Source organism: Triticum urartu, chromosome 3A (assembly GCF_056163025.1).
Source record: "Triticum urartu cultivar PI428250 chromosome 3A, HENAU_Tu73, whole genome shotgun sequence".
Taxonomy (NCBI): Eukaryota; Viridiplantae; Streptophyta; class Magnoliopsida; order Poales; family Poaceae; genus Triticum; species Triticum urartu.
The window spans coordinates 340,223,945-340,250,028 of record NC_141875.1 but is presented as its reverse complement, the minus strand read 5'-3'; the positions used below and the strand labels follow the sequence as shown (position 1 = coordinate 340,250,028).

General features: G+C 47.8%; 1 protein-coding gene across 1 annotated transcript; it reads left to right on the top strand.

Moving 5' to 3' along the window:
* The first annotated feature begins 7,290 nt into the window (after window positions 1-7,290).
* On the top strand, window positions 7,291-25,617 carry LOC125543763 (chaperone protein dnaJ 15). The gene is made up of 12 exons (XM_048707236.2): window positions 7,291-7,535; window positions 7,602-7,746; window positions 8,494-8,617; window positions 9,971-10,053; window positions 10,135-10,246; window positions 10,318-10,422; window positions 10,533-10,583; window positions 11,096-11,185; window positions 11,262-11,370; window positions 11,445-11,593; window positions 11,706-11,759; window positions 25,184-25,617. Exons 2-12 carry the CDS (start codon window positions 7,616-7,618, stop codon window positions 25,400-25,402), a joined length of 1,227 nt encoding a protein of 408 aa, XP_048563193.1. The 5' UTR covers window positions 7,291-7,535; window positions 7,602-7,615; the 3' UTR covers window positions 25,403-25,617.
* Window positions 25,618-26,084: the final 467 nt, after the last annotated feature.

The following is a 26,084-nucleotide window of genomic DNA, read 5'->3' as shown; positions in this document are numbered from 1 at the left end:
TCATTAGCTTCCTCTCTAGTTGGTGTAGGCATCATGAGAACAGATTTCTCTGATGTGCTACTTTCCAAATTGAGAGAAGGTACAATTACCTCATCAAGTTCTACTTTCCTCCCACTCACTTCTTTCAAGAGAAACTCCTTCTCTAGAAATATTTCATTCTTGGCAACAAAGATCTTGCCTTCGGATCTATGGTAGAAGGTGTACCCAATTGTTTCCTTAGGGTATCCTATGAAGACGCACTTCTCTGATTTGGGTTCGAGCTTATCAGGCTGAAGCCTTTTGACATAAGTGTCGCAACCCCAAACTTTAGGAAACGATAGCTTACGTTTCTTGCCAAACCATAGTTCATATGGTGTCGTCTCAACGGATTTAGACGGTCCCCTATTTAACGTGAATGCAACTGTCTCTAATGCATAACCCCAAAACGATAGTGGTAAATTGGTAAGAGACATCATAGATCGCACCATATCTAATAAAGTACGGTTACGACGTACAGACACACCATTACACCGTGGTGTTCCAGGTGGCGTGAGTTGTGAAAATATTCCACATTGTTTTAAATGAAGGCCAAACTCGTAACTCAAATATTCGCTGAGGGAGTCCTGGATTACGGGGTCCTCGGGTGTCCGGGCCATTCCACATGGGCTGGACTGATGGGCCGTGAAGACACAAAGTGGAAGACTTTCCCCCCGAGTCCGGGTAGGACTCCCCTATGCGTGGATGGAAAGATTGGTGTCCGGACATGTAATTTCCTTCCTCTACAAACCGACTTTGTACAACCCTAGGCCCCTCCGATGTGTATATAAACTGGAGGGTTTAGTCCGTAGAGGCTATCAGAATTCACATAGGCTTGACATCTACGGCTTGTCCATTACGATCTCGAGGTAGATCAACTCTTGTAACCCATATACTCATCAAATACAATCAAGCAGGACGTAGGGTTTTACCTCCATTAAGAGGGCCCAAACCTGGGTAAACATTATGTCCCACTTGTCCTTTGTTACCTTCGATCCTCAGACGCACAGTTCAGGACCCCCTACCCGAGATCGGCCGGTTTTGACACTGACATTCGCCTCCACGATCAGATCATAGAAACTTTATTTTCTTATTACGATGATTCTCTACACTCTGAAATTCTTTGAACTTTTCAAATGTTTCAGACTTGTGTTTCATTAAGTAGATATACCCATATCTGCTCAAATCATCTATGAAGGTCAGAAAATAACGATACCCGCCGTGTGCCTCAACACTCATTGGACCGCATGCATCAGTATGTATTATTTCCAATAAGTCATTGGCTCGCTCCATTGTTCCGGAGAACGGAGTTTTAGTCATCTTGCCCATGAAGCACGGTTCGCAAGTATCAAATGATTCATAGTCAAGTGATTCCAAAAGCCCATCTGCATGGAGTTTCTTCATGTGCTTTACACCAATATGACCTAAACGGCAGTGCCACAAATATGTTGCACTATCATTATCAACTGCATATTTTGGCATCAATATTATGAATATGTGTATCACTACAATTGAGATTCAACAAAAATAGACCACTCTTCAAGGGTGCATGACCATAAAAGATATTACTCGTATAAATAGAACAACCATTGTTCTCTGATTTAAATGAATAACCGTCTCGCACTAAACAAGGTCCAAATATAATGTTCATGCTCAACGCTGGCACCAAATAACAATTATTCAGGTCTAAAACTAATCCCAAGGTAGATGTAGAGGTAGCGTGCCGACATCAATCACATCGACCTTGGAACGATTCCCGACATGTATCGTGACCCGTCCTTAGCCAATCTTCGTTTAATCTGTAGCTCTTGTTTCGAGTTACAAATATGAGCAACCGAACCAGTATCAAATACCCATGCGCTACTACGAGCATTAGTAAGGTACACATCAATAACATGTATATCAAATATACCTTTGTTCACTTTTCCATCCTTCTTATCCGCCAAATACTTGGGGCAGTTCCGCTTCCAGTGACCAGTCCCTTTGTAGTAGAAGCATTGAATTTCAGGCTTGGGTCCAGCTTTGGGCTTCTTCCCGGGAGTGGCAACTTGCTTGCCATTCTTTTTGAAGTTCCCCTTCTTTCCCTTGCCCTTTTTCTTGAAACTAGTGGTCTTGTTAACCATCAACACTTGATGCTCCTTGATTTCTACCACTGCAGCTTTGAACATTGCGAAGAGCTCGGGAATTGTCTTGTCCATCCCTTGCATATTATAGTTCATCACGAAGCCTTTGTAGCTTGGTGGCGGTGATTGAAGAACTCTGTCAATAACACTATCATCTGGAAGATTAACTCCCAGCTGAGTCAAGTGATTATGATACCCAGACATTTTGAGTATGTGTTCACTGACAGAACTATTCTCCTCCATCTTGCAGCTATAGAGCTTGTTGGAGACTTCATATCTCTCAACCCGGGCATTTGCTTGAAATATTAACTTCAACTCCTGGAACATCTTATATGCTCCATGACGTTCAAAATGTCTTTGAAGTCCCGGTTCTAAGCCGTAAAGCATGGCACACTGAACTATCAAGTAGTCATCAACACGCGACTGCTAGTCGTTCACAACGTCCACAGTCGCTGGAGGGGGTGGCACACCTAGCGGTGCATCAAGGATATAATTTTTCTGTGCAGCAATGAGGATAATCCTCAAGTTACGGACGCAGTCCGTGTAGTTGCTACCATCATCTTTGAACTTAGCTTTCTCTAGGAATGCATTAAAATTTAAGGGAACGATAGCGGGGGCCATTGATCTACAACATAGATATGCAAATACTATCAAGACTAAGCTCATGATAAATTAAGTTCAATTAATCAAATTACTTAAGAACTCTCACTTAAATAGACATCCCTCAAGTCATCTAAGTGATACGTGATCCAAATCAACTAACACATGTCCGATCATCACGTGAGATGGAGTAGTCATCAATGGTGAACATCTCTGTGTTGATCATATCTACTATATGATTCACATTCGACCTTTCGGTCTCCAGTGTTCTAAGGCCATGTCTGTACATGCTAGGCTCGTCAAGTTTAACCCAAATATTCCGCATGTGCAAAACTGTCTTGCAGCTGTTGTATGTGAGCGCAGAGTCTATCACACCCGATCATCACGTGGTGTCTCGGCACGACGAACTATCGCAACGGTGCATACTCAGGGAGAACATTTATACTTTGAAATTTTAGTGAGGGATCATCTTATAATGCTACCATCGCACTAAGCAAAATAAGATGCATAAAAGCACATGCAATGAAAAGATGTGACATGATATGGCCATCATCATCTTGTGCCTTTGATCTTCATCTCCAAAGCAACGTCATGATCTCCATTGTCACCGGCTTGACACCTTGATCTCCATCGTAGCGTCGTTGTCGTCTCGCCAACTATTGCTTCTACAACTATCGCTAACACATAGTGATAAAGTAAAGCAATTACATGGCGCTTGCATTTCATACAATAAAGAGACAACCATAAGACTCTTGCCGGTTGTCGATAACTTACAAAACATGATCATCCCATACAATAACGTGTATCACACCATGTCTTGACCATATCATATCACAACATACCCCGCAAAAACAAGTTAGACGTCCTCTACTTTGTCGTTGCAAGTTTTACGTGGCTGCTATGGGATTCTAGCAAGAACCGTTCTTACCTACGCAAAAACCACAACGGTGTTTCATCAAGTTCGTTGTTTTTACCTTCTTCAAGGATCGGCCGTAGTCAAATTCGATTCAACTAAAGTAGGAGAAACAGACACCCGCCAACCACCTTTATGCAAAACTAGTTGCGTGTCTGTCGGTGGAACCGGTCTCATGTGCGTGGACATGTAAGGTTGGTCCGGCCGCTTCATCCCACAATACTGCCGAATCAAAATAAGACGTTGGTGGTAAGAAGTATGACTATCACCACCCACAACTCTTTGTGTTCTACTCGTGCATATCATCTACTCATAGACCTGGCTCATGATGCCACTGCTGGGTATTGTTGCATGGAAAACAAAAAATATCTAAGCACACGCAATGATCTATCCATGGAGATGCGTGGCAACGAGGGGGAGAGTGTGTCTACTTACCCTCGTAGACCGTAAGCGGAAGCGTTTCTTAATGCGGTTGATTTAATCAAACTTCTTCGCGCTTCAACCGATCAAGTACCGAACGCACGACACCTCCACGTTCTGCACACGTTCAGCTCGATGACGTCCCTCGCCTTCTTGATCCAACAAGACGTTGAGGTAGTAGATGAGTTCCGTCAGCACGACGGCCTGGTGACAGTGATGGTGAAGTGATCCTCGCAGGGCTTCGCCAAAGCACTACGAAAATATGACCGGGGTTGTAAACGGCGGAGGGTGCGCCGCACATGGCTAAACAATTGTCTCAGGTGTGCTAGGCGCCCCCACATATATATAGGTGGGAGGGGGGGAGAGGCCAGGAGGCGCCCCAAGTAGGACCGAATCCTACTTGGGCTCCTCCCTATCCGCGCGCCCTCCCTGCCTTATATATCGGAAGGGGGAAGGAAAGAGGGGGAAGGGGTAATCCTATTCCCTTTCTTTCATTTCCTTCTTCCCCTTTCCTTCTGCACCTTGGCCGGCCCATATGGGGGGCGCACCAGCCCCCTGTGGCTGGTGCGTTTCCCCTCTTGGTCCATAAGGCACATGTCTTTCGCGCGCGGGTGGGAGGGGGGGGTGCCCGAACCCCTTCCGGTGATCCGATATGTACCCGATACCTTCCGGAACACTTTCGGTGTCCAAATACCATCATCCTATATATCAATCTTTACCTCTCGACCATTTCGAGACTCCTCATCATGTCCGTGATCTGATCCAGGACTCCGAACAAAATCCGGTCACCAAATCACATAACTCATATAATACTATATCGTCAACAAACGTTAAGCGTGCGGACCCTACGGGTTCGAGAACTATGTGGACATGACTGAGACACACCTCTCCGGTCAATAACCAATAGCAGAATCTGGATGCCCATATTGGCTCCTACATATTCTACGAAGATCTTTATCGGTTGAACTATTATGACAACATACGTAATTTCCTTTGTCTATCGGTATGTTACTTGTCCGAGATTCCGATCGTAGGTATCTTCATACCTAGTTCAATCTTGTTACCGGCAAGTCTATTTACTCGTTTCGTAATACATCACCTTGTGACTAACTCCTTAGTCGTTTGCTTACAAGCTTATGATGTGTATTACCGAGAGGGCCCAAAGATACCTCTCTGATACTCGGAGTGACAAATCCTAATCTCGTTCTATGCCAACTCAACAAACACCTTCGGAGATACTCCCTCCGGCTATTTTTACTCTGCATATAAGAATTATCTGAAGTCAAACTTCATAAAGATTGATCATATTTATATGAAAAAATATCAACATGTGCCATGCTAAAGTTATACAATATGAATATTTAAGTCATGACACAACTATTGATATTGATTTCATATTGTGAATGTTGGTATTTTTTTCTACAAAATTGGTCAAACTTTACGAGGCTTGACTTTAGACAAATCTTATATGCGAACTAAAAAGGACCGGAGGGAGTACCTGTAGAGCATATTTATAATCACCCAGTTAAGTTGTGACGTTTGATAGCACACAAGGAATTCCTCCGGTATCCGGGAGTTGCATAATCTCATAGTCGAAGGAATATGTATTTGACATGAAGAAAGCAATAGCAATAAAACTGAACGATCATATATAATGCTAAGCTAACGGATGAGTCTTGTCCATTACATCATTCTCCTAATGATATGATCCTATTATCAAATGACAACCCATGTCCATGGTTAGGAAACCTTAACCATCTTTGATCAACGAGCTAGTTAAGTAGAGGCTCACTAGGGACACGGTGTTTGTTTATGTATTCACACATGTATTTAGATTTCCGATCAATATAATTCTAGCATGAATAATAAACCTCTATCATGAGTAAGGAAATATAAAATAACAACTTTATTATTGCCTTTAGGGCGTATTTCCTTTAGTTATAGAATAGAATATAAACATTAACTATAAACATGGAAATAAGTAATAACACAATTATGCCTGAGGGCACACTTCCAACACTATGTAGGCCTAGCGAGCACATGCATGTAGGGACGGTTTGAGGTTCATTATTTTCAAACACCATATTGAGTGTTTGGATGAAACCTGCTACTGGAAAAACTGAGACAATGCAGAGCTAAGATGAGCTGACGAGAAGGAGCAAATCAAAGCAAAGAAATCACCATGCAGGTATGGATCATACCCTTTCTAAAAAAGGTATGGATCCTACCCCGCATCGCACTCCTTATCTGTCTCATTGTCCACCTGTGGCGCTCGTGCAACATGACATGGGCAAGGCTAAGAATGGCAGCCGCATCCCGTAGACCTGTTCGTCGTCCCGGTGTCAGACAACTTGTTATTGCTACAGAACAAAATTGGCCGACAGGGAGCCCCTCCACCGACACCTCCTCATGCAGATCCATTGTGTTGTTGTGGCCCGTGGGTGGGCGCTCCCTTCCTCCTCCTTCACTTCCCCCGCCCTTATTGTGTTGGTTGTAGCGAGGGAGGTCCCGTCACCTTCTCCTCCATGTCGCGGAGGAAGCAAAGCGCTAGAGGAAAGCACAAAAGGAGGAAACATAAGTGGCGAGAAACCATTGACATTGGCAAGGAGCGAAGAGAATGATGCCGGACGAGGAAATCGAGCTCACAAGACATTCAATGTCTCTAACGGTAGGGAGGCTAGGAGGTGCATAAATTTGTGAAGGCGTGGAGGGGCTAATGTCTAGGATGCCAATCTGGGTTGTTGGTTTCTGATCTGACAGCATGGGTCAACTCAGGTTAGCCTAGATGGGTCATCAAAGCAGTTTCCCCAACTACGTAGGCCCGGCAAACACGTGTGTAGTGACTATTTGACTAGTTTATCCAAACAGTTATTTTTTTATCAGATGGATATGAATATTAAGACCATGAGGAGGATCTTTCGGAGGGCTGCATCGGCATCGGGTGAAGATGGAAGCGTCATCTTCTTGAATGCAACTAGACACCTATTCCATCTCTTTCTTCTCTGCCGCCGCCGACGGATCCTTCCCCTTATCTTGCGTTCTTATGGTGGCATGACGATTGTGAGGAACGCACACACCGATGATAAAGATGAAAAGAGACGAGGAAAGCAACGTGCCTAAATATTGGGTGTTCTCTTTCTGGGCCTACCTATGCGGGTCACTATTAGTCAACATGATTCAGAAAATGATGCCATATAAACGTGTGTACCAGCGACCCAAATGAGGTGAACCGTCGTTCACTTTTGATTGAACAAATCAGACGGTTTGGATTGTCAAATTGCTGTGGAAGACCCTAGGTTCACTTTTTTCTAGTTTAATTTTAATAGTTAATGAAATCAGAAAAGTAAAAATCAAGGCAACGGAAATCCCACTTGCGACCGATCCTTCTTTGCCCCTGTCTCCTCGTCTTGCCGTCCCGTATCTTTTCTTAGGAGGCGGCGAGATCTGGCCGCATCCTCGCGCAGGTGAGGTCCACGATCTCACGCCGACTTTCTCTGATTTGGTTTGTGATTTGTTGTTCTGTGTGTTAGGGTATTGCTCCCTGATGGCATCCTCGGGGAAGATGGAGGGGCCGTCGGCGCCAGCGCTCCGGCGGGACCCGTATGAGGTGCTCTCCGTATCAAGAGACTCCTCCGACCAGGAGATCAAGTCCGCCTACCGCAAGCTCGCGCTCAAGTTCGTGCTCAGCCCTCTGGTTCCCAGTTCATTCTTGGTCGTGCTGTTTAGATTGTGCTATGCAGAAGACGCGGCTTCATTTGTCATTAACGAAATTGCCTGGTTCTTGTCTGATTATGTTATCACGACGAGACATGACGGTGGTTCAGTTCATATTAAAAAAAAATCCGTGCCTGGAAATAGAGGCTCTCTTCTCTTTAGTGAAGGGATACTTTTACACAAGTTACTTGTTCAGCATGTTGCTTCATACAGCAGGCAGAAAGAAGCATTTTCTGAGAATCACTAAACTTGTGTCATCCAATGCTGACCGTTGCTGATTGGTGAAGTTTATGTCAACGTGGAAATGCACTACAATAATGATATTGTAGTTTCCATTTGCTTTTATTTACAAGGAAACATAAGGACACATAGCGACCACAATGTTATGGATGCACTGCAAAGGATTTTATGTAAAACCATATGTTTCGTAGATTCATATATGGCCTTATGTGTTGTCTCTGGGACATCTCATTTAACCCTTTTTTATGTAGTACGTTCTTTATATAGTTGTGTAATCTCAAGTTTCATGGTAAATTCAAGGGACGATAGAAATCCTGGGATGCTAACAAATCTTTCCTTATGCTTGTCATCTATTTGGCATCCTCACTTTTTGCATACTCTTTTAGTTTTTTCACTGTTACCACAAAATTAAGACTTGATTGCCATAGATGCTTGGATGATTTTCATAGTTACTATTATATTTGACAGGTATCACCCGGACAAAAATGCTAGCAACCCAGAAGCATCAGAGCTGTTCAAAGAAGTTGCATATTCGTACAGTATCTTGTCAGATCCTGAGAAACGGAGGCAATATGATACTGCTGGTTTTGAGGTGCTGTTCTCACGCCGAATGCACCAGACTACATTCGAATAGCATTTTTCCGTCTGTGCATATTTTATTTTAACTGTAATGGTTCTGCATTGTATCACCTTTTCTCATAATATGGAGTTTGGCAAAAATCTAGATACTGAAATACCTGTTTGATTACTGGGTTTATCCTCAATACTTCAAAGTTGGGTTTATTTGCTTTATTGAGATCAAGATTATTCTTGAGTTGTCCTCCAGCATTTCGTGTAATTGAACTCCTTTGTCTAATATATTGAGGTTAGCAATCTTTTCTTTTCTTTAACTCTACTATTACTGCATATTTTTCTAGAGCTACACCAGAAATATTTATTAGAGATGAAAAATTGGCCCTTTGGTAGCTTTGTACTTGGTTGACTGTAGGAAGAAACCCCTGGCCTACCTTCTAACTATGTAGGGCTGGCTCTTCAGTGATACTGCAATTTCCAAACAACCAGAGATCCATCATTTAAATGTGATTTCTGACTGGGCTATGTCTACAATCAGCATGGTGTTGAGGCTAGTTTGGCAACACCGTATTCCTAGAAAACTACAAAAATACTTTTGCTACCAAACGCACCCTGACTGTCTATTTTTTATTATGTGACCGGACATTTAATCCATTTATGCTGTAACAAGATGAATCTGTGTGGTCTGGTTACTCAAATACTGGGTGTTGCGTTGTAGAGAAACGTCTGGTGATCCATCAAAATTGCTGAAGGTGCAATGAGAGCCTCTATCGACCAGCAAGGAAGCATTTTCACTATTGAACTATAACTATCTGACTAAATTTTTATTTTTGGATAATTATGCAAGATTAGAGCCTCTGATTTTCCTTAGACAAGTTGAGACTCAGGGTGACATCATTAAAATGAAGTAATGCAGGATTACAGAAATAGAATTTGACACTGATGCTTATTTACTTATTATTTTGTGAAGGTGTGTTTGCTAAATCTCAGATATTTATTATCTGAATATATCTCTTATTTGATGGAGAAAATAAGATTTACTCCCTCCGTTAGTTTTTATAAGACGTTTCAGACAGCTTGCTTTGTACTATTTTGAACAGTGTCTGAATGTCTAAAACGTCTTATATAAGTGAACAGAGGTAGTACTTGTTATGTCCCAAAATATAGGGCATATTATGTTGTGTGCGATCGGACATTTTAAACTTTGACCACTTATATGTGAGGAACTATATGGATTGGGCATATAAGAATAATATTGTTGTATTTGTCTTGCAAAATACTGCTTTTTTGTCACAGGTCCATTTAGGCTTTTGCTTATATACTGAGACGGAGGGAGTATAGGTTACATCTCTTGTTGTATTTTATTTCTCAGGCGTTGGAAAATGAAGGAATGGATATGGAGATTGATTTGTCCAATCTTGGAACTGTGAACACAATGTTTGCTGCACTTTTCAGGTGATTGCAGAATACAGTGAGAATTATTCTTCAGTGATGATTGAAGATTCCTAATTACCTGCTCTCTTATACTACTTTTAGCAAGCTCGGGGTTCCTATCAAGACGACGGTATCTCCTACTGTTCTTGAAGAAGCTATGAATGGAACAGTGACAGTGAGACCACTCCCAGTTGGGACATCAGCTATGGGAAAGGTTCTACTGCTGCCATTCTTGTGGTATTAGTTATACGGGAGGGTTGTAAAATGTCATTTTTGTGTGTGTAGGTTGAAAAGCAATCTGCTCATTTCTTTGGTGTGACAATAAGTGAAGAGCAAGCTCATTCAGGAATAGTAGTTAGAGCCACTTCAGTTGCACAAAGTAAATTTAAGGTACGAGTTTGATTCTTTCTTCATTTTCACTTGCATTGAAGCTTTGCTTGTTGTTTTCCGTGCGAGTATTGAGATACTATTCACTCTTAATTTTCCAATATTGTCTACAGCTTCTTTTCTTCGAACAAGAAGTCAACGGAGGCTATGGACTAGCTCTACAGGTATGTCCTGCTTTATTCCATTTCCTGGTTGTCATTATTTGGCAATGGCATGCCATGGATTATATTCCAATGGCTTAATAGTGTAATCCTTATTATTATACCTGCTGTGCATGGTGTATTAACCTTGAGCAAGAGTTTGGAGAGCTCAAATTTCCACCATATTCACCAGTCCAACTTTTAAGATGTAGGTGTGCTAAAAAAGCAAGTGCCACCATCCAAACCAACTTTTATCATGTTATTAATTTGCCAACCAAACCCAGACACCTTGTTTACTCCCTTATCTTGAATATACAATATTCCTCATCTTGTTTAAAACATTAGATTTTCTACGTTTCCTTGGGGAATGCTTCATATCGTTTCCTGTTACATCTCTATCTCCCATTTATCAGTCAAGCTTCTTAGCCACTCAATATTTGCTTGCTCAAATTACACTCATATCATTAAGGCTGTTGGGAAACTCTGGCTAGGGGTTGTGTCGTTGTGTTTAATAACATATCATTTATTCTCTGCAGGAAGATAGTCAGAAGACTGGCAAGGTGACATCTGCAGGCATGTATTTCCTGCATTTTCAAGTCTACCGTATGGACTCGACAGTGAATGCGGTATGTATGCTGCATCTAGTGGCTTTAGTCTTTATGCTCCTTGTAACTAATTTGCAGAGTCGCTTTCGTACTACAGTTGGCAATGGCTAAAGATCCTGAGGCTGCATTCTTTAAAAGATTGGAAGGTCTCCAACCTTGCGAAGTCTCGACACTTAAACCTGGAACTCATATATTTGCTGTATATGGTACGCATTCTTTATTTCTCTGTTTATATCTATGACATTTCTCTGTTCTGAGCTATCCTAATTGATATGTTCAGGTGACAATTTTTTCAAGCCAGCCAGCTATACAATTGAAGCAATGTGCGCAAAGAGTTACGAAGACACAACAGAGAGGCTAAAAGAAATAGAGGCTAAAATTCTGGAGAAAAGAACTGATCTGCGTCAATTCGAAACTGAGTACAGAAAAGTCCGTCAGAATATTTTCGTTCCCTCTTTGTTATGTGATAATAAATATAGCATAATATTAGGTGTTCTTTTGCATTTCAAGGTAACATTGACAGAATGAAATGGCTATGCAGGCTTTGGCACGGTTTCAGGAAGCGACCACCAGATATACACAAGAAAAAGAAGTGGTATTGCCCCCCCCCCCCCCCCCCCCCCCTCTGAATTTGTACTCTTTAATGTGGTGTTAAGAAAGAGACATTGTATTGTCGCTCTCTAATTGTACAATCAGAAAGTAGGTGTGGTGCGGCACTTATTTTGACTAAGGCCCAATTTGCGGTTGATGAACCATGTTGTGCTGAACTTTATAGTATAATCTACTGTGAGAAAGTAGGTGCGGGAAATAGGCAAAATTTGGTTAGTCAGGCAGTTTTTTTTTCTTTTCAAATAAGACGGTTGGTCAAACAGCTGAATAGGAAAAATCTAGTCAGGCGAACAGCATCATAATCCACTGCCATGCCAAACAGAGCCAGACAGATGAAATCATGTGACACTCTTCTAGAATCTAGATAGAGGTATTAAACTCACTTTCAGAAGAATGTCGCCATTTTACTTGGTCCTGTTGTACCATGTTTGCTTTGACCTAGGAAACAAGTTAAATTAGGATTGGAACAGGCGGCATCTGTAAGGTTCTCCCGAAAGCAATTCACATTGTTCTACTACAAAAAAGTAATATCTTTGCTAGGGGAAAAAGTTTGTATAACTATGTTGCCTTGGTGTTTTTAACATTAATATGAGATGGCTTATTGTTTTGCACACATTTCTTGTTATGCTCTATAGCAATTTAAATGCTCACACTGAGGAAATATGCAACTTGTGTTCCCTGAGGCTATATATATGTAATATCCATGAGGCCATAGGGCGATAAATATATCCATGAGCCCATAGGCCGATATACACGCATGTACATGTGTGGTTGGTAGGGCTAGGGTTCCTACCGGCTCTACTCTGTAGGTTATACGGGCAGAACAACGAGGGTTGGGGGCGAGGGCGGCGGCTCCGGCGCGTGGGCGCCGTCGCGAGGAAGAAGAGGGCGGCGCGGCTAGGGCAAGGTGCGGCTAGGGTTTCCGGCTCCTCTGGAGCCGGGCAATAGGATAGAACTATCTTTATTGCTTAATTCCAAAAGGTATCTTACAATCTAATATTTATAACCTGAAAACGACTAGCCTAAGATAACTTGTGGGCCAAGCCCTTAATCTACTGCCCAGCGGGCCTCCTCCGGTTGTATTGTAAACCGGTCATAACATCTCTCCCCGCCTGCACAAACAGCTCGTCCTCGAGCTGAAAGTCTGGATAGTGTTGGCGGAAATCCTCATGTGGCTCCCAAGTAGCTTCCTCCACAGGAAGACCCGCCCACTGGATCAAGATGAACCATACCCCGTGACGAAGTTGCGCCTTCAACACCTTCTCTGGCTCCGGAAGAAGACGTCCATTGACGGTCGGGGGAAGCGCTGGTGGAGCCGCCGGTGGCTCTCCATGAAAAGGCTTGAGCAGTCCCACATGAAACACATCGTGGATGCGAGCGCCGGCCGGCAGCTGAAGACGATAGGCCACCTGCCTAATGCGCTCCAAGATGGCGAAGGGTCCCGCGTAGCGAGGCCCGAGCTTGCGCTTCGCGCGCGGGTCGAGTGACTGCGTAGAGCGGTGAAGAAGACGCAGCCACACCCAATCACCCACCGCGAACTCCGCCTCGCGATGGTGGTTGTTGTAGTAATGCTGCGCCAGCTGCTGAGCCTGAAGGAGACGCTGACGGACCTCCGCAAGCATCTTGTCACGGGTGCGAATAAGGTCGCCCGCGGCCTCCGTCCTCGCCGTAGCCGGGTCCACCGGCAAGATCGGCGGAGGTGGCCGCCCGTAGACCACCTCAAATGGTGTCGCACGCAGGGCAGAGTGGTAGGAGGTGTTGTAGCAGTACTCCGCCCATGCGAGCCAATCCACCCAAGCACGAGGCCGATCACCTGTAACACAGCGTAAATACATGGCGATCACCTTGTTAACCACCTCTGATTGGCTGTCCGTCTGGGGGTGGAAGGCCGCGCTGAAGCGGACTTAACGCCTGCCATCCTGAAGAGATCGCGCCAGACATGGCCTGTGAACACCGTGTCGCGATCACTGACGATCGAAGCAGGAAATCCGTGCAGACGGACAATACCGTTGAAGAAGGCACGAGCCACGGACGCGACGGTGTAAGGATGCCCCAGCGCGATGAAGTGAGCATATTTAGAAAAGCGGTCGACCACCGTGAGAATGACCGACTTGCCTCCCACCTTGGGAAGCCCCTCGATGAAGTCCATGGAGATATCGGCCCAAACCTGAGAAGGCACATCCAGGGGTTGAAGAAGACCAGCTGGCCGTAGTGTCTCCGTCTTATTGCGCTGACACGTCGCACAAGAGCGCACCCAATCGCGAACGAGGGCACGATCACCAGGAATGTAGAAGTCGGCACGGAGACGATGGAGGGTTTTCTGCACACCCTCATGGCCAGCCGAGTGGGCTAGCAGCAAGACCTAGTGACGGAGATCATCATGAGCGGGAACGAAGACACGGCGCCCATGGACCAGCAGGCCGTCGGAGAGGCGCCATGGCTCCTCCAGGTCGCCGGCTGCGAGCTGCTGCTGCAGGAGAACCGCATCGGCGGCGGTCGCGGTGGCCCGGCGAATGTCGTCGAAGAGGCCGAAAGTCGGCCCTGAGCGGATGCAGAGTGCCTGCCCCTCGGAGTCGCCGGTGACGGAGTCGAGGTCGGCATCGCGGCGGGATAAGGCATCGGCCACGGTGTTAAGACAACCCGGGTGATACTCGACGGAGAAATCGAAGCCGAAGAGCTTGCTAATCCACTGATGTTGGGGCACGGTGGAGAGCCTCTGATCCAGCAAGAACTTGAGGCTGTAGTGGTCCGTGCGAATCTGAAAAGACCGGCCCCACAGATAGGGCCGCCAATGGCGCACCGCCTGCACCAAGCCAATGAGCTCCCGCTCGTACGCCCCAAGCTTGAGATGGCGCGGGGCGAAGGGCCGGCTGAAGAAAGCAAGAGGTCCGTCGCCCTGATGAAGCACAACGCCGAACCCCACACCTGAGGCGTCACAGTCCATAACGAACGGCCAGTCGAAGTCCGGCATCTGAAGAACGGGCCCCGTCGTGAGGGCCCCCTTGAGGGCCTCGAAGGCTGTCGTCGCCTCCACATACCAGGCGAACGCGTCGCGGCGCAACAACCGCGTGAGTGGAGAAGCGATGACACCAAACTCCCGGATGAACTTCCGGTAGTAGCCCGCAAGGCCGAGAAACCTGCGAAGAGCCCGCAGAGACTGGGGCGTCGGCCAGGCAGCGACGGCGGCCACCTTGTCGGCGTCCATAGCGACCCCGTTGGCCGGGATGACGTGGCCCAAGTAGGCCACCGAAGGCGTCCCGAACGAGCACTTCGAGCGCTTAAGATGGAGATCGTGCGCCCGAAGCTCGTTGAAGACGATGGCGACGTGCTGTAGGTGCTCTGCCCAAGATGCACTGTAGATCAGAATATCATCAAAGAAAACGAGCACAAACCGGCGTAAGTAGGGTCGGAGGACGTCGTTCATCAGAGCCTGGAAAGTTGCCGGGGCGTTGGTGAGGCCAAAGGGCATCACTAAGAACTCGAAGTGGCCGTGATGAGTCCGAAACGCCGTCTTGGCGATGTCATCAGGGTGCATGCGCACCTGGTGGTACCCCGACCGGAGTGAAGAAGCGCGCCCCGTGGAGCTCATCGAAGAGCTCGTCAACCACCGGAATAGGGAACTTATCCTTGAGTGTGACAGCATTAAGGGCACGGTAGTCGATGCAGAAACGCCATGTGCCGTCTGACTTGCGGACGAGAAGCACCGGTGCGGTAAACGGCGAAGTGGATAGCCGGATGATGCCCGCCGCGAGCATGAGTGCACACTGCCGCTCCAACTCATCCTTCTGCAACTGCGGATAGCGGTAAGGCCGTACCGCCACCGGTGCAGAGCCTGGCAGAAGATGTATACGGTGATCGTACGCGCGGGCGGGCAGCAACCCCTGTGGCTCGGTGAAGATGTCGCCGTGCTGCTGTAGGAGGCTCTCCAATAGTGGGTGCTCGGCCGTGGCCGTGGTCGCGGCGAGCTGGAGTGGAGTGGTGGGTGCGGCACCCCCAATGCCGGCCCACCGAATGCGGCGGCCTAACCGCCAGGTCATCGTCAGCGCGTCGAAATCCTAGAGAATAGGACCAAGAGTGCGCAAGAAGTCGACGCCGAGGATGAAGTCGAAGCAGCCCAAGTCGATGCCGGCGCAGGTGATGGAGAATTGCTCGTCGCCAATAGTGATGGGCACGTCGCGGGCGAGCCTGTGGCAGCGGAGACGGTCACCATTAGCGACGGTGACTCGCAACTGTTCACCGCCGGTCGGCTGTAATGCCAGGCGCCGCATGGTGGTCTCCGGCAGGAAGTTATGTGTGGACCCTGTGTCCACTAGGGCCACCAGGCGCTCACCCTGGATCATGACCGGTAAGAGCATCGTCCGTTCATCACGGATGCCGGCCAGCGCGTGTAGGGACACCACAAGGGCGGTGGCCAGGGCGGGCGCGGGTGCCGCTGCGGGCTCCGCAAGGGCTGGGGCGCCGAGGCCATCCTCCAGTGGCTCCTCCTCAGACTCGTCTATCGTCTCCAAGTAGAAGAGGCGGGGACAGACATGACCTGGTGCATAGGGCGCATCACAGTTGAAGCACAAGCCCAGTCGTCGGCGTTCCAACTGTTCCGCCTGGGTGAGGCGCCTGAATGGCCGCGTCGGTGCCGGGGCGGCTGCCGGAACGGCTGCAGGGGACGCCGGTGCCGCCGGAGATGGCCGGGGAAGCTGTCGGCCCCCACGTGGCGCAGATGGACGCGTCACGGCCTGGGCGCGCTGCTCGAACGCCCGGGCATAGTACATGGCCGTCTGAAGGTCTTGGGGCCCCTTCATCTCGACGTCCACGCGGATGTGGTCGGGGAGACTGCCGATGAAAAGTTCCGCCCGCTGTAAGGCCGTCACACCGGGTGCGTGGCACGCCAGGGCCTGGAAGCGATCGGCGATGTCCTGCACCGTGGAGGTGAACGGCAGACGGCCCAACTCGGCCAAGCGGCTCCCGCGTACCGGTGGCCCAAAACGAAGAAGGCACAGCTCTCGGAAACGATCCCACGGGGGCATGCCGCCCTCGTCCTGTTCGAGGGCGTAGTACCATGTCTGGGCGGCCCCACGGAGATGGTAGGATGCCAGCCAGGTCCGTTCCGACGCGGGCGTGCGCTGGCCGCGAAAGAATTGGTCACACTGGTTGAGCCAGTTAAGCGGGTCGTCGGAGCCGTCGTACGTGGCGAAGTCGATCTTGGCGAACCGGGGCGGCTGCTGGTGTGGCGCGCCCTGGCCCACTGCCTTGGCGGTGCGGAGGGCGGATGATGGCGCACAGGCCATGGTGGAAGGCCCGGTGTAGTTCCCAGCGGCGCCCGACACCGCGGGCTGCAGCGGAAAACCGGACGGTGGACGGGCCTCCGGGTAGGCCGATGGCTCCCCGTTGAGCCAGCCGGGGAGTGGCGATGGGGACGGCGGAAAGCGGACCTCCTGTATTGGGAGCCCGCTCGGCGAAGACCTGCCCAGGTTAGGGCTGGGCGGGGTCGGTGGAGGACCTTGCTCCGAGGCCGCTAGAAGGTAGGGCGTGACGGAGGACGGCGCGGTCCAGGTGGGCCACTGCGGCCCCGTGGTGGCGACGAGTGGCGGGGCTGCCGGCGCGATCTGCGGCGGCCACTGCAGCCAAGGCGGCGGTGCGGCCGCTGAGGCGGGAAGCGCCGAGTAGCCTCCGGTGATGGCCCCCGGTGCCGAGTACCACGGAAGCGCCCGCTGACCCGCGGCCATGGCTGGATGGAGTGGTGGGGGCGGCCCGTACGGGCCTGCCAGGTAGAGGCGGATCCCTTGAACCGCGGTGACGAGGTCGTTGAGGACGCCCGCCATGGCCTCCGGCGTGAACTGTTACGGCTGCGGGGGAGGTGACGGCGGCGGCGAGTGTTGGACGGGGGCCGGTGGCTGCCCTTGGCCCGGCGTGGTGCCGGGTGCCGTTAGGGCCGGCGCTGTGAGCGAGGCCGTGACGCCCGGGGCAGAGGCGGCGGTGGTGGAGGAGTTGGCGGGCAGCGGTGGTGGTGGCGGTGGAATTGGCGGAGACATGGTCGAAACTCGGTTACCTGATACCAAATTGGTAGGGCTAGGGTTTCTACCGGCTCTACTCCGTAGGTTATACGGGCAGAACAGCGAGGGTTGGGGGCGAGGGCGGCGGCTCCGGCGCGTGGGCGCCGTCGCGAGGAAGAAGAGGGCGGCGGCTAGGGCAAGGTGCGGCTAGGGTTTCCGGCTCCTCTGGAGCCGGGCAATAGGATAGAACTATCTTTATTGCTTAATTCCAAAAGGTATCTTACAATCTAATATTTATAACCTGAAAACGACTAGCCTAAGATAACTTGTGGGCCAAGCCCTTAATCTACTGCCCAGCGGGCCTTCTCCGGTTGTATTGTAAACCGGTCATAACAGTGGTAGTATGCAAAAAAAATCTTATGGAATGGGCATAATACACGGCCAATACGCAAAAGTATATATAACTCAATACCCCCACAACTCATGGTTAATCAACAGCATTGAGTTTGGACACTAACATGCTTCGTGAAGAAATCCGTTGACTACAACTTCAAAGGCACATACTTCAGAGCAATCACCCAATAAGCATCGACACTAACTTGGTGAGCTCATGGTTCATAGGACCTGTATTGTATGACAAAAGAGGAGCAGGAGCTAGTGTAGTGATAGAAATACCAAAATCCTTAAGCAACCACTCTAGCCAAGTCACGACTGTTGACGAAAGAGCTATACCTCACAACTTAGCCTCTGCCTTTGAATAGGGAACTGTAGTTTGTTTCTTTCTCTTTCAGGCATTGAAAGATCTACCAGGAAAGGCAAAGTAAGCATAACATGACCGATGAATGATCTGAAAGATCTCTAGTCCAAGCAGCATCCGAGTAGGCCTGAAGTTGTAATGAATCGGAGCGTGGAAAGAAAAGACGGTGAGAGATAGTCCCATGAAGATCTCGTTGAACCTGAAGGCGGCTGTAGTGAACCTGTAGTAAACTTGAGTGGGAGCAGAGACAAACTGACTCACATAGTGGAGACTAGACTACCAACAAAGATGTTGATAGCGCGCCGGATTAGACAAAAGGTGCACCATCAGAAGCTCTGAGATGGACCTTAAGCTCCATCGAATTCTACACTCATCATAGGAGCAGCACGGGCAACATCCTGAATGTACTTCTCTTGGTATATTAAGAAGACATATGAGGTAGAAACCTCAATCCTGAGGAAGTAGCGAAGATGATAAAGACCAGACATAAGAAACTACACTAGCCTTCACAAAGGTCACCGCCATTCATTATCATGTTATCAACATATAGAAGAAGCGCCTGACAACGGGACGAAAGGCGGATAGAGAGAGGTAGGATCATGACCACTCAGTGAAAAACCAGCAACAATGACCACTGAGGTGAACCGCTCAAACCAGGCATGATGGGCTTGCTTAAGACTAGAGAGCGACGAAGACAGCATGCCATGCCATCAAGAACAAAATACTGAAGTGGTGGTTGCATGCAGACCTCCTCACGCAACTCAGCATTAAGGCATTCTTGACATCAAGTTGAGAGACATACTGGTTTGCGAACAAAAGCCACAGCAAGAAAGGTGCGAACAATTGTCATGTGGGCCATAATAGCAAATGTCACGACCATGCTCCTGCAGCATCACATGTTGCCATTTTGGATGAATAATAGCATCAGGAAAATCGTCTCAGGAAGAGCAGTGAAAGGATATCGAGGTCAATTGAATAGACACTCAGGGGTGGTGGTGGTGGTGGATATAGTCCTATAAATATGTGTACTTCAAGTTTTAGGTTTTCCTAGTTGGCCCTTAGGAAATCCTGCACGTGCAGGCAATCAAAGAGTGCAAAAGCGACAATAAATCTTGCAAGACAATTATGAAGTTGATAGAAGGATGCAAACACGGGTTGACTTGATATTGTATCCGAGGTTTGGATATTGGTGTTATCCTACTCGTGAGTGGGAGGTTTGAACCACAAAGGTTCTAAAACCACACAGGTCTCAACACCATCGCCCACAAAATGCATGCCCACCTATTCTACCATGGCTTTCATGAAGAAGCCTCCTCATTCATGGTTGGTCTTCCATGGAGGTGATATCCGTACATTGTACAAACTATTGATTCCTTCACACAAAGCTTGGAGGTTCTCAAGTGAATTCTAATCATCTAGGAGGTGCACACCCTCCCAAGAGTAACAAGCAAAACAGTCACGCGGACGAACACTTGAAAAGATCTTCAATCAAAAGCACTCAAGAACCCATAGGATCTCTCTCTCTCTCTCTCTCTCTAATGTAGGACCAAGCCCTAGTTTGTCCGATCTTCATGAATTGGAGGTGGATTTAGGGTGGATTCACGAAGAACACGGGGGAAATTCACAAGAAAATACAAGAGATAACACAAATTGGACAAGATCCACCAAGTATCCCTCAAATCACAAGCCAAGTGATGAATCTCAAGCATTCAACAACAACGAAGGAAAGTAAGACACAAAGGTAGTTCTTTCCCAAGTCCTAGGACAAGGAGGGCGTGAATTTCATGAAGGAATCTACCCCACCAATGGGGTCTTTGTACTCCTATGGAGTCATCCCCTCAAGAGGAGGTCTTCATCTCCATGAGAGGAGCAATCTCCATGAAGGAGTAATCCCACAAGGGGAGCTACATGAGCAAAGCTATATGGTTGGAGTTTTAATCTTAGCTAACCCTAAAATGGATGAGATGGAGGGATATATATAGGTCCAAGGCATGAAGGGGCAAGTGAAAGGGTAAAGATACATGGGCTTTTCTCAAATTCTGCACACGGCCACACTACCTGTCCGGTCATCTGGCCGGATTGTGCGATAGTGCAGTTTTTGCACCACTTCTTCGGTTGCTCTCTCTTCTTCCATCGCTGCTTCCACGCTCCCTCTTGGATGTTGTTGTTGTCCTCTTGTGCTCTCACCCAATAAGCGTGAAGCTCTCTCAAACCTATACATGTACAGGGTGGGGGGAGGGTCAAGTAGTATACCATCCAAGAGCGAACCAAGTAGACACACATAGAGGATATAACTCACCTTAGTATATGTGATGCGCGTGTCACTTGGTGATGGAGCCAAGTCCATGGTGATGACACTAGGGCGTTCGGCACCACTCTCTCTCTCACACAAAGATAAAGCTTGAAGTAGAGAGAGATGAACACAAGAGAAGGGCTTCAAGAAAGGGAGGAGCTTGGTCTTTAAAGATTCAATGAAGTAGCTTGGAATCACCCAACAATTTCCTTTCAACTCTGCCTTGGACGCACAAAAGGCTTGGAATGGCTTGTAACTTTCTCTCACAACCAAGGGGGTTTGGGGGATTATTTACAGTGCAGGCCTAGAAGTACCGGAGGAAAAATTTCAGAACTACTGGACTTGTTCAAAATTCGAATGGCCAGAAGGGAAAAACATGTTCTTGGAAGTGCACGATACCTCGGAGGTACCGACTGTCAACTAAGCTTCTCAAAAGTCCAGTTGCTCAGAAGTACCGAGCAGAGAAAACAAGGAGGCACTGGTGTCACACTAACCATGGCCTACTCCAGCCGAGCCGAACATATCTTCAGTGCTTTCCAAGTCTTAGTTTGGTGAGTTCAGATTTTGTTTAGATCTAGACAAGCCTTCCTATTTTATGATTTGTTAGCTTTCTTTATTTGCAAGTAAGTATTGGCCGTGTTTAGAATTAGGACTAGTTGATTTGGTTTCTATCTTTAGTTGCCTGGCTCTATATAAGCTAGGGAGTAACTCGTGTCATGGGTATTAGAGAAATAAAACAGATAAAAGGAGAGTTTTACCTCCAGAAATTATCTGGCCCCCAAGGCATCGCTGTGCCCAAGCCTAAAATCACATGCCCTCCCATCATCCATGACTATCCCTTCCATAACCTAGGTTGTGACAACTTGGTATTAGACGTACCGATCCTCAGCCACCTCTCCTCCCCCATGGCCACCATTGCGGAGATACCAAGTTTCTAGATGAGAAGCTCCACACTCATCAAAATGATCTTTTCGATGAACTGAGGGGCAATGCCTTTAAGAAATTTGAAAAGTACATTGAAGAGCTCAAGGAGCAGGCAGCAACCAGCCGGCTATCCATTGCCCGCCTGGAGGAGAGCGACTAGTCAACCCTTCACCGTGGAGGAGCACATGCATGGAATGAACGGCCGCAATAGCAGTCACTCACATGCTGTGGACATCAACTAGTGGAAGCCCAAATCCGACAAGTTGGAATTCCCCCACCTTTGAGAAGAGCGACTAGTCAGCACACACATGAAAAGAATGGCAACAACAACAGTCACTCGCATGTTGAGGACATCAACAAGTGGAAAACCCAAATTCCACATGCTGGAATTCCCCACCTTTGATGGCTTAGAAGATACACTGCCCTATCTCACTTATGTTGATCAATTTTTTTATTAGCAGGGCACACCGGAAAGCGACAAGGTGTGGCTTGCATCATATCATTTGTTAAAGCGGGCGTCACTATGGTACAAACGTCTCAAGGATTCACATGGCGCACATTCTTATGGGAGTGCTGCTCATTACTCAAGTGGTGTTTTGGGCCTAATGTTTGGAACACTCTAAAGTCCGGGACACTGAGCTCTAGACAATTAAGAACCGTTGGCAAATTAGTTGATGACTATGAGTAGTAGTTTTTAACTCGTGTGCAGGTGCGATGGACTTACAAAGGTGCCCTAGGTGGAGCTATTTGTGGAATCCAAACCGACGTCCAGCCATGTACCCGGTGATACTAGAGGATGTCATGGATCATGCACGCGCGTACAAGGAGCATGGCGCAATAGAAGACAACAAGAAAGGTCTCGTGCCGAAGGGAAACATTGAGGGAGGCATCATATCATCTACTCTAGAACTTGTGGCTCCTCCCAAGTCTAGGTGTTGCCCAGCAAGCGGCACCTTCTGCGGCTCACTTGCCGAGATGGATGAACGGTGTGCCAAGGGTCTTTGCGACAAGTGTGACGACAAGTACACCCCTGACCATCGCTGTAAGCATCTTTATGATTGCTGGGTGGATGCTTCGGAAGAGAGGCGACTGATCTACTGGACACAAGTATCGGTTCCTAAAGCTTCTTGGGTGGGAAGTTCTTTCAAGCTCGAGGTTGAGCTGCTTGTTGAAGGGGGGAATGATGTCATACCAGCCATGGTCTACTTTAGCCGGACAGGTCTTTAGTGCTTTCCAATTCGAGTTAGTTTGGTCAGTTCGGATTCTGTTTAGATCTAGATAAGCCTTCTTTTCTTAGAACTTGTTAGCTTTCTTTATTTGCAAGCATTGGCCATTGTTTAGAAGCAGGAGTTCTAGTTGGTTCAGTTTCTATCTTTAGTTGCCTGGCTGCTATATATGCTATATAAGCCCAGGGAGTACTCGTGTAATGGGTATTGAAGAATAGATATAGAAAAGGGGATGTTTACCTCCAGAACAGATCTGTCCCCCAAGGCGTCAGGACGCCCAAGCCTAAAATCCCTTGCACTCGCCCTCCTATTACCAACGACTATCCTCTTCCTAACCTAGGCCATGACAACGGCACCAAAAAGGTCTCTTTTTTGCAAAGATAGAACTGGCTCAGTACAGCAGAAAACAAAGCCTCGAAGATACTGAGGTTGACATAGCTGTTCTCAAAGGGAAATGTAGCAGAAAACACTTAAATCCCAACTCAGCGGTGCCAGATGGATAAATCCCAACTCAGAGGTGCCACATGGATTTAGCTTGGAAGTACTGGGCCTATACTGAGACTTTGATGCTGCAGCAAACCTAAAGGCTCGGAAGTGGCGGGAAAGGTTATGATGCTCAAAGGTATTGAAGCTAACTAATAGAGATGGTCTCACAGAAAACATAGGTTGTCAGTACTGGAGAAAGATTGTTGGCAGCTCCGACGCTACTAGTAAACAAGGTGAACGGCAGAACCACGCAGAGCTTCCGTGCAACAATCCATAGTAGAACCGTGTCAAAAGTTGAGACTGGCCCGACAACCAGAGCCAATAACCTACACCAGAAAGGAGCTGCTTGGAAAATTGAGGAACATGAGACATGGAATGAACATGAAAAGGCGAAGTGCTAAGAGTGCCTCCACTATTTATTGGAAGGGGAGTACCATCACTAGTAAGGACATTAATAGGAAAAACGAGAGGTCGAATAAAGGACAAAGTGGATTATCACAAGTCATATGATAAGATGGTCTCGTGTCAAGAATGCACGGGGATGTTGGGATGTACCTGACTTTGTAGAAGGTGGTCTCTCGGTGCTAGAAGATTCAGTAACAGAACCTATCGATGGAGAACGAGAAGCAACAAGCAGGCACCTAAGTCGCTCAATCTCTAGTTTAGTGAGGGGCTCAATTGAAGAGGCCGAGGTAGAAGCACCTAGTGATAGAGAACCGAAGTAGCAAGCAGGTGTCTAAGTCGTGCAATCTCATGCTGATTGAAGGACACAACTGAAGTGGTCAACGTAGCATCATCGGGAGAAGAGCTGCCACCACCACCTGTGGAAGTCGCTAAAGGAGGCTCTGTAGCACAGTAATCAATGCCTACCGAAGCCGCCGGAGGATGCGATCTAGAGTTGCTACCACCATGTGTAGATTTCGGCGGAGGCTATGTTGCAGGCGGGCAAGCACGAAGCACCAAGGGGAGGCATATGTGAGACAGGGCACGACCGTACTTGCACGAGCACCACAGGAGCAGCAGCTACGAACACTGCCCGCCCCAAGAGAAGATCGATCAACACTTTGTACAACATCAGGCAAGCCAATAAAAGCACCTGGTAAGGACACAGCGTAGTCCCCAGCGGATCCTCCGACGACCAACAGCCACACACGCTAGCAAGCAAACGACTTTTGACCAAGCTGCATGCCCACCACTGCAAGGAGACGACCGGCATGACAACAACAGCCCATACTGGCATGGAGAGCAACCTGATCTAGACCTGGAGAGGTCAGATCTGAGCTGGCCTGGACCACAGCCAGTGCGTCCCACCTGTGACAAAATCAGATGACCAGAGACCACGCAGCCGCAAGGCTAAAGAGGCACCCAGCAAACACGGCTACATGATGGGTTTATGGCGCAGGGGAACTCAGGGAGCATGCAGGAGCCGGCAGGGCCGGGCAAGAAGCGACGGATGCGAATTGGGGAGAAGCGCTCGAGAGACCAACCACCACCATTGGCTGGCCGGCGGCTCCGTCGAGGGGGAAGGAACAACAGGAATGAGGTTTTGTTGGCCGAGGATTTCGCCTCTAGTATTGTCCGAGAGCGACATGGGAGGCATACGATTGAAATCAAAACAAATAGTGACATGTGTTGTTATAATTACAAGAGTTGATCTTGAGTACAGCAAATAATTTATTGTGACATTCAGTACGAAAATTTGATATACATGTTGCTAAAGTTCTGTGGTCTCTGCAGGTTGATGATATGTTGAGAGAAAGGGATGACATCCATTCTTCATTCACGACCGAACGAACTATCACGAGCTCTCTCGGAGCTGGTAGCAGCAGCAGTAGATATCCAGTTGAGCAAAACAAAACTGAGAGTTCCGAGAATGGTAACATAGATAGCAGGGACAAATCGAGTAAAAAGAAGTGGTTTAATCTAAATCTTAATAGATCTGACAAGAGAGCCTGAGCAATTTATTTTCATCAATGTCAGCATCGGCACATCCACTGTTGTACATTACAGAAGCTCAATTGTATTTGTGCCTTCTGAGCTGTACGCTTGGCGATTCTTGTTTTTTCTTCTTTTAGCATAGCAGTTTTGAGTAAAATCGTGTACTATTCATCAACTATTCTTCTTCCTCCACTTGAGGTACGTTTGCCTGGTGTCACAGTTTCCTTTTTCTATCCCCATTGTTAATCATCCTGGGACAGCATATTATGTTAAACCATGTTGCAACGTTGCACAGTGTCTGTAGCTGCCGTAGTCTTTAGGATCTTCGACGCCACGGCTTATTTGGGTTCCTATTCTCTAGGGCGCCCGGTGAGCAACCTCTCTCAGTATATAATGTTACATATGTAACACTATGATTAAGGGAAGAATTATTCTCCCCAACTTGTTAACAGACGCGTCATGGCCGAACTCGCTAGCTGTCTGTGCTCCCCTGCCTATGGTTCCGCCATCGGTTCGGTCAGCTCTCCTAACGAACTTCTCTGCCATTGCTTCTGTTGTTGAAGCGGCCAGCTCTCCTAGCGAACTTCTCTGCCATTGCTTCTGTTGTTGAAGCGGCCACGATACCTGTTGTCCATGTTGGTACTACTGCCTCTCTTTCCTTGACACTCCTGCCCCCGCCAGTTCGCCCTGGCACACTGCC